This window comes from Cryptomeria japonica, chromosome 2, assembly GCF_030272615.1.
Source record: "Cryptomeria japonica chromosome 2, Sugi_1.0, whole genome shotgun sequence".
NCBI lineage: Eukaryota > Viridiplantae > Streptophyta > Pinopsida > Cupressales > Cupressaceae > Cryptomeria > Cryptomeria japonica.
This window is the reverse complement of record NC_081406.1, coordinates 323155588-323170250: the sequence shown is the minus strand read 5'-3', so window position 1 is coordinate 323170250 and position 14663 is coordinate 323155588. Positions and strand designations below refer to the sequence as shown.

Sequence of the window (14663 nt, the reverse complement as noted above, 5' to 3'; positions counted from 1 at the left end):
TCATCATACCCATTACACATTATTACTTATTTATCATTAGAATCTCTGTTTTATTTGATTTCACTTTCTCTTGAATGTAGAGAAACTATAGAATTTCTAAAATTCGCAAAACACAACAAATTTCCACTAAATTTTCAGTAGCTAAATTTTAATGATTTGCATTTTCATTACTGTAAAACCATAAAAAATTAGATGAAAAAACACTGTAATTTGCAAACTATCACCAATTTCCATTTTTACTGTTGACTAACAGTCCAATAACTTGTTTCCCACATCATATTAGATATTAGACGGTAAATTCGATGAATTGTAAGGCAAGGTGGATGAGACTGCGCACGCGAGTAATCTTGAAAGCTCTTAAACAATCACAAAAATGGAAAGTTGTAGAATTAAATGCAGAAGGTCATCCACAGTGAAGTTGTCAGGGACATGATTGATCTGATTTCTACTGAAACATCTGATGATCTTACTTCAATAACTAGTAAGATGCTCTGTTACAGGAAGCCAAAATAAGACAGAATCGACCAACTTGATCCCACCGGCCCAACAGTAAACCCAATAATTGAACATAGTACGGGTTTCGGGAGCGGAATCTAGAGAGCAATTCGTTACGTATTACATAAATCCACAGTGTGGTTTTAAAGAGGCCAATTTTGCAGTCAAAAGTAGGTCATGTCCTTTCACTGTGCCAACAGTTGTTGCACAATGCCTTCCAGTCGAACATCACATTCGTCTGCCCCCTGCTAACAAGGCCGTCAAACACATTAGTTTCTTATGTTTGCCAATTACATAACACCTCTGCCCTAGTCTTTTTATCTTATATGCGTCAAAAGTATTGTAAGGCAGACCAGAGAAGCTTCACCATTGTTTGACAAGGGAAACAGGCAACGTCAATTGACGATTGCATGCCCATCTCCAACGGTTGCGTAGCCAAAGTACAATTGGCAGCACCTTGCTGTTCCATCATGCCCAGGGTTGTGCCGTATCCTGCTTCACAAGCCATCTGTCGTAGAAAGTATCAGAGAAAGCACGCATGCCCCTCAAGCACTCAGATTTCAGTAAAATTAACATACATGACCATCACTAGATATTACCTGTCTGTGGCCCACCTCATTGTGTGATTGATAGAGACTCGCAGCACAGAGTTTCATCGACAGGAACTGCCAGTTTAGGTAGAAAGATTCAATCTTTTTAGCCCAATTGGAGAAAAAACTTAGAATGACTCAATTTCTTTTATCCCAAGTGGAGAAAAAATCTAGAAAGATTCGATTTTTTTAATCCCAATTGGAATTTTTTTGTTGCAAGATTTGATATTTTTATCCCGATTGGAATAAAAACCTTTGCTCGGCAGAGGACATTCAATACTTACCTCGATTTGATTTTGCAGAGACTTCACATAGTTGATGATCTCGTCCAGAACAACCGTCTTGCCATTGGCCTGCAACCATCCAGCCCACATGTCATACCAAAATCCAAGCATGCATGAATAGTGTCCATACTATCATTTATCAAATAGTGTTATACATATAAAAAAAATGGTGAGTGCAAAAAGTTATTCCAAAGTTCAAACACAGCAGAGTCTCACACAGCGGAGTCTCCAACAAAAGTCAATGATATAAAGCCATTAATTAATATATGATCTATAACAATCCAACTCAGATATTAACTTACATATGATACATATTTTGATGAATAGTGTTTATATTATCGCTTATAAAATAGTATTACACATTAAAAAAATTAGGTGAAAAAAGTTGCATCCTGAAATTTCAAATAGAGCAAAGTTTTTTAATATTGCTATCAAGATTCAATTGTGTAGTTTTTGGGTCAAACTCATTGAACCATGTTTCATGAGTAGTGGATCACCAGAACCCATCTCTCATGAGAATGAATGGTCCATTTAGCACTTGTATCTAGGTGATGCTCACAAAGGTGAAGCATTGGGTCGTCTTGGGAGGTCACCCATCCCAATACTACTCTAACTCAAGGGTGTTTAACCATGGAGTTTTCCCAAAATCAAGCTCACTTAACTTGCTATCCCATTTTGATATAAAACACAATTACATAAAACCACTTGATGACAATTTTACATTTCATCTATGTTTAAACATGTAAATAAGTATTCTATTACTATAGTAAAAAAATTCTAAGACATTCAAAAGCTTTTATCATAATACCTTGCAACAGCCCGGCACAAGATCTTGTAAGAAGCGCATTCGTTTTCTAATTTTCTCTCTTCTTACCTGAAAATTTATATTTTAAAAACAATTCATAATCAATTAAATTTCTACAATTCATAATGTTAAATTTTTTGAAATTTTTTTTTTATTTGACGACATAAACATATACCTTTATCTAATTCACTTCATCAACATACATTTAGAAAAAAAAAAAACCTTATCCAATCAAATCCAATCAAATCCAAAAATCTTTGACAAAATTTGAACTTTCAAACTATTAATCCATGTAATCTTTGAAAACAGGATTAAGTAAAGAAATGAAACTTACTCTCTCTGCAATGCTATGCCTGTCTGTAGCCTGGCCCCTTCGGGCTCTCACCAGAACGAAGTTCTGCCCACCCTCTGCCTTTGCGAGCTTCTTGGATCCTTGTGCCGCCGCCTCTCTTACTTGTTTTCCCTTGCATGGTTTATCTCTGCTATAAGAGCTCCTCCGATTCTTTGTTGCAGATGCCTCATACTACAGAAAATACAAGACAACTTAATTCATGAAGGAAATCAAGCCATATGAAGATTAAATTACTGAATCATAAAACTCACCACTTTGGACTTGAGAGCCTCGTCGTTTATCTTTTGCTTATCCATTTCTTCTCCATCTGCAAAGTTCATGGGTGGGCCAGAACTAAGATGGCCATCCATGGTGTTTCTCTTGTTTATCTCATTGAAATAAACTGGGGTCCCCTGAATACCATACTGATACTCCCTTGGCTCCAAAATAGAGTTCCCCTTATCAACATAGTGCTCCAAGGAGTGATCAATGGGCAAGCCAAGAGAGTTTCGATTGGTATGAGATTGAAGAGGATCTGGAAGACTATAAAGGGGAGGGAGACTAGAATTGAATGAACCATAGAGCGTGGATAATGAATACCCATCATCAGAAGGAAAAGGAGTTAAGCCCGCCATGGATGACAATATAAGCCAACACAATCTGCACAAATTTACAATACAATAGAACTCTGAACATGAAGAGAAGTTTCCAAGCTCTGAAAATGGAAGAAAGAGTGAGATGACAGAAGCCCAATTATCGTGTAAGCTTTCTTGTGTTGGGTCAAGGGAAATCAGAAACAAAATGGATCAAGAAACATTAGAACAAAGTAATTTGGAATCGGCATGAGAGTGCAAGTTTCGATCTTGGTCGCTCACATTTATAGCCGCTCTTACTGTTGTGGCCTAGGGAGTTGTAGATGTAGAGTTACTGTGAGCTCATTGATGATATGGATGAGTTCGATGGGCATGAATCATGATATGTTGTTTTTTTCTTTATTAATTCCAAGATCTTTCTACACAATGCAAAGTAAAGAATTTCATCTTTTCCCCTCTCTTGATACCTATCTTATCGATCAGTAAGTACATGGTGCCAAATTTTTACCATTTCTGGTAGCTCATTTTTTCCCTTGTCATTCAAAGCCTATGATGGGTTTCTGGTTGTGGTCTCCTACTGCAAATTTGTTCTAGAAAAGTTCAAGCCATTAATTATGAAAGAACAAATATTGGAAGACCTTGCCAAGATAGATTTTCAAAATTTGTAGGCAACATATAGGCAGGTTAGGTTGGATCTTGAAGGAGGGGATTTTCCCTGCCTTCACTGTTTGCCTATATCGTTAAAAATGGCCTAACCTACCTAGGCCAAATTTAGTTTCCGTATATGCTTTTACTACCACTTATGCATTCTTATAGAAAGACTATAAGAGTCATATCAATAACTTATCCATCTTTACTATTGTTTCATGAAAGAACCCAATAAAACAAGCTATAGGTACTAAAGTGCTCTTAAATAGTACTCCAACCAGGGTACAGATATGAGAGAAGTAGATACAACTTGTAGGTGGTCCAACCAAGTTACAGATATGAGAGAAGTAGATACAACTTGTAGGTGGTCTATAAGGTTAAATGGTGTTGTGTGTTTTTAGGTCAAGTAATGTTAGTTTTTATGAGGATTTTTTTAAAAATATTTTAAAATTTTGTTGTAGATAAGAAAATATTTGTTTATTTTTAGTTTTTAAATTCATTTTTTTATATTATTAGATAATGTTTAGGATTTATTAGATATTTAATTTTTTGTAAATTAGTATTAATATATTTGAATTTCAATATTTTTTCAAACAAATCATGACTAGTCAAAAATTAAAATGATGTTAGTGTCAATAAAAATGCATCACTTAATTTGAAATGTCACATTTAATTTTTTTTTTAAAAATGTATATTGATATATTTTGAATAGATAAACTAGAACTATTATAGGTTGTGAAGTTTGGAAAGGTTGTCTTGCTTAACGGGGGATAACAATGAGTGATGTTTGGAATTGAGATCTATACAAGTACAATCCTTTTGTATTGTAAAATTATCCCTAAATTATTAGAACTTAGATCTACAATTAGTAGTTTAGAGTAGAGATCAATTCTATAATTCATTGACCTTAAGGTAATTATATGAAAATGGAGGACAAAAGGAGGGTCAATAGTGATCACATTTCATCTTGAAATTATCTAAAATTAAACTTGGATGAGTAATTCAAGATGCTTATGTTCAAAATTTGTAGATATGATAGCAACAAGAATTGTAGTGATCTAAATTTATTTTTAAACTACTAAAGATTTTTAGAATGGTTAAGGTTAAAGGGGTGAAAAGTTAAGTACACACAAAAGTGTTCCTATTTTTATCACTTAAATATAATGCAATGTCTACTGTGCACTTCCCTATATTTTCCGCTACATCAATTATTTTTAAAAACTTGTTAGTGGAAATATATCCAAGAGTGAGAACTACAAGATGTATTTTTTTAATATTTTTATATAAAAAAATTTAATGATTTTTTGAAGTGGGTGCACTTTGAAAATTATATACTATACATGCATGTCACATAAATTGCACATAACTAATAAAAATAATAATGTACATAATGAAACATAGAATAATCTTATATTAAAAAAAATGCAAATTTTGATAAGTGAATAAAAAAATTAGAAAAAACAACAATATATATGTACTAGAGGAATAGGAAGACACTCTTTAAAGAAAAAAAACAAAAACCTTTACTTTTTTCAAATATTAAAAAAATTGTATGGCTAAAAAATCAATAAGTAGATCTTCATTCTGGTGGTAGTTGAACATAAGATTTTATTGCAAAAAAAATGTAAGCTTGATGTTTAAATTCAAACCGAATTATATTATATACACAAATTAAGGAGCCACAAGAGATGTCCAAACCTTAGGTTTGAAAATTTAAGCCTAAATGGGTAGGATAATTCAAAATTTAAATTCAAGATTCTAAAAATACATACATATTAAAGTACATATATTTTAATATATGTTATATTTTCCATAACACAAATGTATTTTGTTAAAAATATCAAGGCTAGCCACTAATTTGTCCTTTATTTCCTTAGACATACCCCTTACGATCACTATAATGTTACTAATTCAATAAGATTTTTCTCTAGCTATTTCATCTCTATGTATTTTCCACTTGTATCAATCTTTATATAATAAATTTTTTTGCCTTCAATTCTTTTTTGTGTATTTGTAACTTGAAACTTTAATGCATGGATATATTTTTTCTCAATTTTGATGAGTAAAATGTGCATCTATTAAAAACATAATTGTTTTAATGGGATGTCATCATTTTTCTTAATTGTTTATCTAGAATAGAAAAACAATATGGGTCAGTGCAAGAAGATGAGTCCACTTTTTGGCCAAAAAGTGGAAGTGTTTTCCCTATTTTTCAGATTTTGTCTCACTTGAGCTTAAATTTTGAAACACTTAGAGATTGAATCTTGGAAAAAGTTAGTAATATAAAAGATAGCTCTCTGAGTGTACTTTTCAAATATGTAATTTATTTTAATACCCACATAATAAAAAATAACTTTTTGAATGGAGTTCTAAAAACTATGTTTTAAAAATGCCTGTTTCAGGACCATACCATGCATGTGTACGACCCACACTTTTTGACACAGTTAAAATTATTTTCTCAAACCGTTTTGGGAAATGGTTTGTAACACACTGAAGATTGATGAGCATATTTTTCTGTATTTTTTTTTCAAATTTTTTTTTTAATTAATTTTTTAATGACCGTAATTATCTTTTTAAAAATTTGACGTGTACGACCCACATAATTTGACGTAAACTTAGCATTTTTTGAAATTTTTTTTTTTAAAATTGAAAAGAATTTTGTGTAGATTGATGACATATAATTTTTTTTTCAAAATTCATTAAAATAAATAAGTTATTAAATTAAGAAAATTAGTTAATATTTCAAATTTATGAACCTGATTTAGTATAAATTAAATGAAAAATAGTTAAAATAATCAATTTTTAAATTAATTTACATATTTAGAATCTAGACAGTGTAATCTGAAATGGGTTTCAATTCCGTATAAAAATTCTTTGATTAGAGGCACGTAAACTATTTCATTTCATCATATTTGTGCTTTCATTCATGGAGCTTTGAATTTGCAAGTTCATGTCTCAGGTGTGGCCATCCCAGGCCTATCCCAGGCCTAATCCCGAGGCAAGTGGCGGGTTGTGAATTCAAATTTTGCATAACGGGCCCCCGTTTTATAAACGGGGGCCCGTTTATAAAACGGGGGCCCGTTTCATTTTTTGCCCGTTGGATTTAACAACGGGCCCCCGTTTTTAGAAACGGGGGCCCGTTATTTAAACAATGGGCCCCCGTTATTAAAACGGGGGCCCGTTATTTAAATAACGGGCCCCCGTTTCTAAATAACCGTTACTGTAAAAAAAAAAATAGATTGCATCGATTTACCACAGTATCATTGAAATCCATACTGACAAAGATTTTTTACATCATTTGGTAGTACTTTTTAATATTTTTTACACGATTTTTTGAAGAACTCAATAAAAAAATATTATTTTTTGAAGACGAGTTTGTAAAAATGGGTTCTAAGCAACGTCAAAAGAAAAAAAAGAGGACAATGACAATGGACGAAATTCAAGCACAAAGAGAGAAGGAGGCAAAACGCCAAAGAGATCGAAGATCACAACAACGGCAATTGAATAACACTTCTGAAGCATCTAGTTCAGTGCCTGTTGTAGATGAGACCATTGAAGACATCATGATGGATGCAAGAAATGTAGAACCACACACGGGTATGACTGTTGATGCAAATGTTGATGTGGATGCGAATCCTGGTATGTTTTTAAATCCTGATGACTATGATGCCAACCAAATTGCTGATTTAAATGAAGCTGGATATAAATTTCATACACCAATACGAAAAGAAATAAAAATTGAAAATATTACACCACCCTCTCTAAAAGAAAATGAATATAATTTGTTTACTATTGATAGCAATGTGCTAGATAATCTTAATGGGTTAGTTTCTTGGAGACAAATCAGAACACATGCAAACAGATTATATAAACAATTTTTCTATAATAAAAAGTTAGGATTCCAATGTCAATTAATGCTACAATTAATAAAAATGTTAAAAATGCGTAAAGTCATGAAAAAAATAGGTATTTATGCAAAACCAAAAAGAAAAGATGAATCATATAAGCAAGTTGTATCTACTGTTGCCAGTGCCATCGATTCTATAGGAAAAACAAGTCGATCTAAAGATAAGAATGTAGCACGTAAAGTTATAACGACTGCTATAGTTGACAAAATGATTGTTAGTAAAAGAATGTTAAGTGATATAAGTGGCTATTTGAACTTACATCGTAGAACCTTGTCAAGAGCGGCCAAAAGAAGAGACACAATTGAAATTGATCCACTAAACCATTGTTGGAGTTTTAGTGGTAGACTTCAAAGGCCGGACATGAAATTAAATGATGAAACTAAACAATTAATTGCAAAATTTTGGCATGATAACACTAGAGTTTCATCAAATGCTAGAGATGTTTTAAAGTTAAGGGTGGGATCAAAAATTCGTGATCCTCATCCAAAACATCTTCTTGACATGACTCAAACTGAATTCTTTAAAAAATTTAGTGATGAATCTGTGTTAATGAATTTACGAATTAGTCAAAGATCATTTGAAAAATGCAAACCCTGGTATGATAAAATCAATAAACAAAGAATATCTTGTTGTTGTAAAACTCATGTCCAGTTTCGTTACTATTATGATGTTTTTCGATATATTCGTTGTATGTTGCATGGTAATGATCTTGTGCAGGATTGTGGTGTTTATGTTCCACCTGAAACTATAAAAGATTTTATTGGAAGTTTATTTTGTAAACCACCTAATGAACAATTATTTCTTTCCAGTTCATGCATTTATGGTGTTTGCAATTTATGTGGGAACTATTCTTCGATAGGTGAATGTTTGCATGAACATGTTTCATCTGAGTTTGGACAAAAAATGGTTGATGTTAGGAGATTTAAAAATATAGAATACCCTCTAAAGGATGGAAAGATGGGGAAACGTTTAGAATTGATTACAGAACAGAATAGTGTGAATGCATTTATTAGTGAGTTTAAAACTCATATTGTTCCAAAATATGTGAAACATTCCCAACATGCCCGATGGCTTGATGGACAGTTTCGCATATGCAAGAACACATTTCCAGTTGGAACAATAGTATCAGTTGTGGATTTTGCAGAAAATTATACTCTAAAACCACAAGAGGAAACTCAATCACAATACTACAACTCAGTGCAAGTGGCCATATTTGTGCACATTATATATAGACATGACCATGACAGTACAGAAGATAACAGAAAATTTTTGAGGGAGTATCATTTCTATGTTAGTGATAATCGATTACACTCTTCAGAGTTTGTCCAACATTGCTTCGAGGTATTTTATGATAATCTTAAGGAAAGAGAAATTGACATGAAACAACATATGATATGGTCAGATAACTACACTGGACAATTCAAAAATGCAAGAATGTTTTATTGGCTATGCAAAGTTCACAAGATAACCAATGTCCAACATTTATGGAGTTTTTTTGAAGTGGGACATGGTAAGGGGGAACACGATGGAGCCGGTGCCTGTATAAAAAGAGCTCTTGCTAGAGAACAATTGAAATTCGAGGATGCAGTGAAATTCAGAGATGCTCGTGCAGTTGTAGATTGGTGCAATTCAAAGTTGTCAAAAGGATCAACTGAAAACTCTGCAATTCGACGTTTCTTCTAGTTGATAGAGGAAGATAGTATTCCTATTCGGCATGATTGTAATACCATCATTGGATTAGCTAAATGGCATTCGTTTAAGAGTTCTAATTCAAACACATGGACTATATTCACAAGGCAACTTGCTTGCTTTTGTCAGTTTTGTGTTTCCGGAGATTGGGAATTTTGTGAGAATAAAGAATGGGTTGAAGAATGGCAACAAAGATCATTGACACCCATAGATGCAAATGATCTGCATGAAAGAACTGATGAAGATATGGATCAAATGTTTGCATCAAATGACTATGATCGCATTTAAGATCTTATACAACAAGGTAAAATTATTTTTAAAATTTGTTTTGATTTATTAAATAGTACATAAATTTATAAAATCTTACAGTGTATATTTTTGTTTTTATTTCTCATTAAATATTAAAATAAAATTGTTTTGTGCACAGGACATGTCTATGCTGTTGTTGCACCAGAGGACAATGAAGAGGGGACATAGTATTGGTTGGCTCGATGTGTAGAGCCAAAACATAAGCTAACTACTCCTCGAGTAGATGATGATGGTTATGACTATCCAACAGGATCTGTGGTTGTTGTTGGCACTTGGCTACGCAAATATCTAACAAGAAAGAATGGATTGCCCGCATTTGAAGATTATGAATTAGAGAAGAAGATTATACATTACTCGCATTTGGTAGTGGCAACTAATATAAAATTGGATAGATATATTGGCAGGCCTGCTAATAAACAATTATGGACTCTCTCTATGGAAGAGCACGAGACAATTATAGATGCTTTGCAAAAGAGAGAGGATGCAGATGGTATAACGGAATGAATCTAGTAAAATTTTGTTTCAGGTCTACCACAAGTAGAAGGCATCAATGAAAACAAAGTTATTTAAATAGATTGTTTATTTTATTTTAGATATGTCTTCTTGATTACATTTTGTGCACAATATACATAAATGAGAGACTATTGGTCAAATTTATGAATGAGATAATTATGTTTTAATCAAGTTCTATTCATTATATTTGTTAAATGATAATTTTTAATTTAGAATATATGTTATAATTATAAGATATGTTTCGATATAAAGTTGTTTAAGCACAACTTCCATAAATAAAATTTCAAGTCCACATAATATATAAAGTATGCACAAAATTTCAAGTCCACATAATTTCAAGTCAATATATATGATCTAATGTGCACATAATTTCAAGTCCACATAATATCTAATGGGCACAATACACATAAAGTATGCATGTATAATATATATGATCTAATCCTATTATGAAACTATCCATATATATAAAGTATGTGTGTGCACGTGTAAACAAATATGTAAAGCCTGTAAAATAGTACATATCAGAGCCAAATAAACAGTAAAATTTCAAGTCCACATAATCCATATAATATCTAATCCATATATATGTCTAGATGGTAACATGATGTTCACTCCACATAATATCTAATGTGCACAAAAAATATAAAGTATGCACAAAATATATATGATCTAATCCTATTATGCAACTATCCATATATATAAAGTATGTGCACGTGTAAACAAATGTGTAAAGTCCATAAAAAAGTACATATCAAAGCCAAATAAACAGTAAAATCTAAGTGCTATCATCAATAACATCTCGTGGTCTCTTGTCCCCGGGACGTGGTCCAGATCCACCTGTCTCATGCTGTACAATAAAAAAATAATATTAAAATATTACTTGAAATTAACTATTAAAAGAATCATTTATCAAATATAGTAGAATTCGTAAATTAAGTTACAAACTTACCATATGCTCATCAGATCCTCTAGCAGTATCTCTCTTGTCCCCAGGACGTGGTCCAGATCCACCTGTCTCATGCTATACAATAAAAAAATAATATTAAAATATTACTTGAAATTAACTTTTAAAATAATCATTTATCAAATATAGTAGAATCCATAAATTAAGTTACAAACTTACCATATGCTCATCAGATCCTGTAGCAGTATCTCTCTTGTCCTCAGGACGTGGTCCAGATCCACCTGTCTCATGCTGTACAATAAAAAAATAATATTAAAATATTACTTGAAATTAACTATTAAAAGAATCATTTATCAAATATAGTAGAATTCATAATTTAAGTTACAAACTTACCATATGCTCATCAGACCCTCTAGCAGTATCTCCTCTAGCAGTATCTTGTGCAGTATCAACACCAAATGTAGTGCTAGCTAACTCCTGTACAAGGTCAAATTCAAAGTGTCCAATTAAATCTTAACTTAAGAGTCAAAATAAGATCAAATTAAGTATTACATATTAATACCTCAAAGGATGTTGATGTGCATTCAAATTGGCTCTGATCAAAATTATGAGGATAACCTATCCTAATGGTAGTGTCCACCTGCATACATGCATTTAATGAAATCATATTTAGTGAACATATATATGTGTACTAAATAATTTCAAGTTAAGTTACAATATTGTAAGAGTTCATATTTAATTTAAGAATTATAAGATACATACCATAGATGGTGTCACAATAGTCAGACCCTCTTCTCGATGTGATGTAGAGGGTCCCTCATGACCTGAATCCTGGAGAAAGAAGCATTCAATGTATCAACAAGAAAATTTATATAGTATACGATGATAACATATTAACTTAAAAAGATCTAGTACAATGTCTAGATAGAAATTTATACTATACCCCATAAGGTGTGCCGAGTTGTGTTCTAGTAGATGCAACATTGACTCTAATATTAGGCGTAGTCCTTATCTACATAAACAAAATTTATTTAATGAAGTATTAGATTGTATAAAAAAAGAGATGCACTTAGTTTATACCTATATTTAATGAAGTACATAAAAAGATTGACATGTACATGTATATATATCTATACCTGGTCAAGATGAACATCCGAGCAAAGAAAATCCATATAAGATGTCATCATACTATCATCTGCTGCATCATGCTCATCTGGAACTGAAGTAGATCCTGCAGCAGTAGTAGGACCTACACATGTCTCATGACAACTCGAACACATATGTGGCATCCATCGAGGAGCAGATGCCATGTGAGCAGCTTGCTCACTCAGGTTACCTGTGAGGGAAGTCAAAGCATCTAATGTCAAAATGAATGATGTATTTTGGACATCTGCAGGAATCGATGGAGCAACAAGTGGAACTATGGGTGGATCCGGTAGGGGATTATTACTCCGTGCCCCTAATCTATGCTGTGGCATTCCACGACCAACACCCTGGAATGACTTAATATCAAAATAATTTGGTTTTTGGTTCATTACAAACTCACAGTATAATTTCTTCAAAAAATAAAAAGGGACCTCATAATTACGATGTGGTGGATAATCAAAAACCATCCACCATCTATCCCAAAAGTATCTAGCCATTTCTGGATGCACACACCACCTAATTGAAATTCTTTTCTGGTTAGGTTGCATTGGTTCTCTTGTTTTTGGGTTGGTAAAATATGGACATAAATGAACTTTGGTTATTTTCAAATCAGTGATTTGTCTATAAGTTAAACCATCGGCATAAAAATCACGCAACTCTTGTCGTCGTCTATGAAATTGATCTAATTGAGAATCAACAGATCTAACTGACTCGACAACAGTTTGCATTGATTTTGCAAACTCTACAAGATGGGGTGGCGTGACTTGCTCATTTTGGATAGCAGCAATGTTTTGTTCAATCACTTGTAGGTTTTCATTAATTCGTTCTCTTAAATGAATTTCATCCAATCTAGGGGGTTGTGGTGGTGGTGGTGGTGGTGGTGGAGGTGGAGGAGGAGGAGGAGGGGGTTGTGGTGGGAGATTTTCACCTAATAGTTCATCTATGTCAAAGACATCCATGATAGCAAAGAACTCCTGCATATATAAAGATATACATGAATTATATACAACTCTATGTCAAAGAAGAATCATTTGTTTTCATATATAATCTTTCTATAAAATTTAAGATATCAATCCATACACAAATTCTCTTACAAAGTTGAATAAGAAATGAAACTCTTACATAAAAATCAACACAACATGCCAACAATTAAAAACAAAATTAACCTTGCAATATTTACTTTTAAAATAATCAATTTCAACAATATTTTACACATACATTTATAATTATCAACTAGAATATTATTTTGACTAACATTCCAAATAAAATTCCTAACATACTATATGATCCTCATTAATACGCATCCATAATATTTCTTTAATGGATACATCTCCTTCAAATCATCACATCGTAATGCTTTTTATTTTAATAATTGAAAGCTTTAGGAATGCGGTCACGCACAAAGGGGTCCACTATCATACTTGCAAGCACTTGTTCATCACAATATTTTATTGTTTAATATGCAAAATTTTGAAAGATTTTGATATGTATAGACAAATTAAATTTTTCATATAATTAGAGGTGAAATCAATTTTGAATTCTACCTCAATGATTGAGGGGATCTTACAATTTTGACTTTAAATATAGCTTCATTTATACTCTTTCATAAATAAACTAAAATAGAAGCTATAAAGAATTGCTAAATTCTAGTAATATATGTGTATGCAAGCAAGCATAAAAAATAGGATGTAAGGTGCTTAAATTGGCAACATAACATTGCATTACAAGAGTTCTTGAAAATAGCTCATATAATGATTTATTTATAGTCATGAAGGATAGAGGATTAAATACTAAGATTGTTTTGAGAGATCAATGGAGTAGATTGATTGAAAGGATTGTGTGCATTAGAAGCTTCCAAGTGGCAACTTATGTTTGGTGCACATGAGGAGTTCATGATCCAAGAAATTTTTGAGGAAAAGGTCTTCTTAGGGGCGTATACACCAAGATGTTGTAAAAAAAGGTAGCCAAATGACCAAAAAAAGATAAACACGAGTGCGTTATTGGGAAATTCATTTAACGCATTTGAGGTCTTTTTTGTAGTGATTTTTTCTTACACTATCCTAGGCTTGTTTACACTATCATAGGTTCATTAGGACTATCCTAGGTTCATTAGGATTGTCCCAAGTTCATTATGGCTTTCTTAGGCTCATTAGGACTTTCTTAGGTTCATTAAGACTGCCCTACATTCATTAGGATCATTTGAGGCTCATTGGGACTATCATTAATTTAATTCGTGTGTTCATTAGGACTATCTCACGTTCTCAAATAGCTTCAACTAATATCTTAAATTAACTATTTTTAAAAAAAATAGCTCCTTAACAATTTAATATTATATACAATCGAATATGATTTCAACTTCAAACCTTGTGCACCTTTTAAAACCAAAAGATGTTGTTGAAACCATTCTTCTAATATTAGCTTAATCATAACATAATCTAATAAATCTTC

The 14663-nt window shown here is 32.3% G+C and overlaps 1 protein-coding gene across 2 annotated transcripts; it reads right to left on the bottom strand.

The window, feature by feature from the left end:
• Positions 1-370: 370 nt before the first annotated feature.
• Positions 371-3435, bottom strand: LOC131027223 (transcription factor bHLH75). 2 transcript variants are annotated; one of them, XM_057957229.2, is made up of 7 exons: positions 2778-3435; positions 2509-2697; positions 2178-2243; positions 1370-1438; positions 1095-1160; positions 849-1003; positions 371-740 (listed from the first exon to the last, which is right to left on the bottom strand). In XM_057957229.2, exons 1-7 carry the CDS (start codon positions 3138-3140, stop codon positions 671-673), a joined length of 978 nt encoding a protein of 325 aa, XP_057813212.1. In that variant the 5' UTR covers positions 3141-3435; the 3' UTR covers positions 371-670. The 2 variants fall into 2 exon arrangements, with proteins under 2 accessions (XP_057813212.1, XP_057813213.1); XM_057957230.2 differs by having other exon boundaries at positions 863-1003; positions 2778-3430.
• Positions 3436-14663: the final 11228 nt, after the last annotated feature.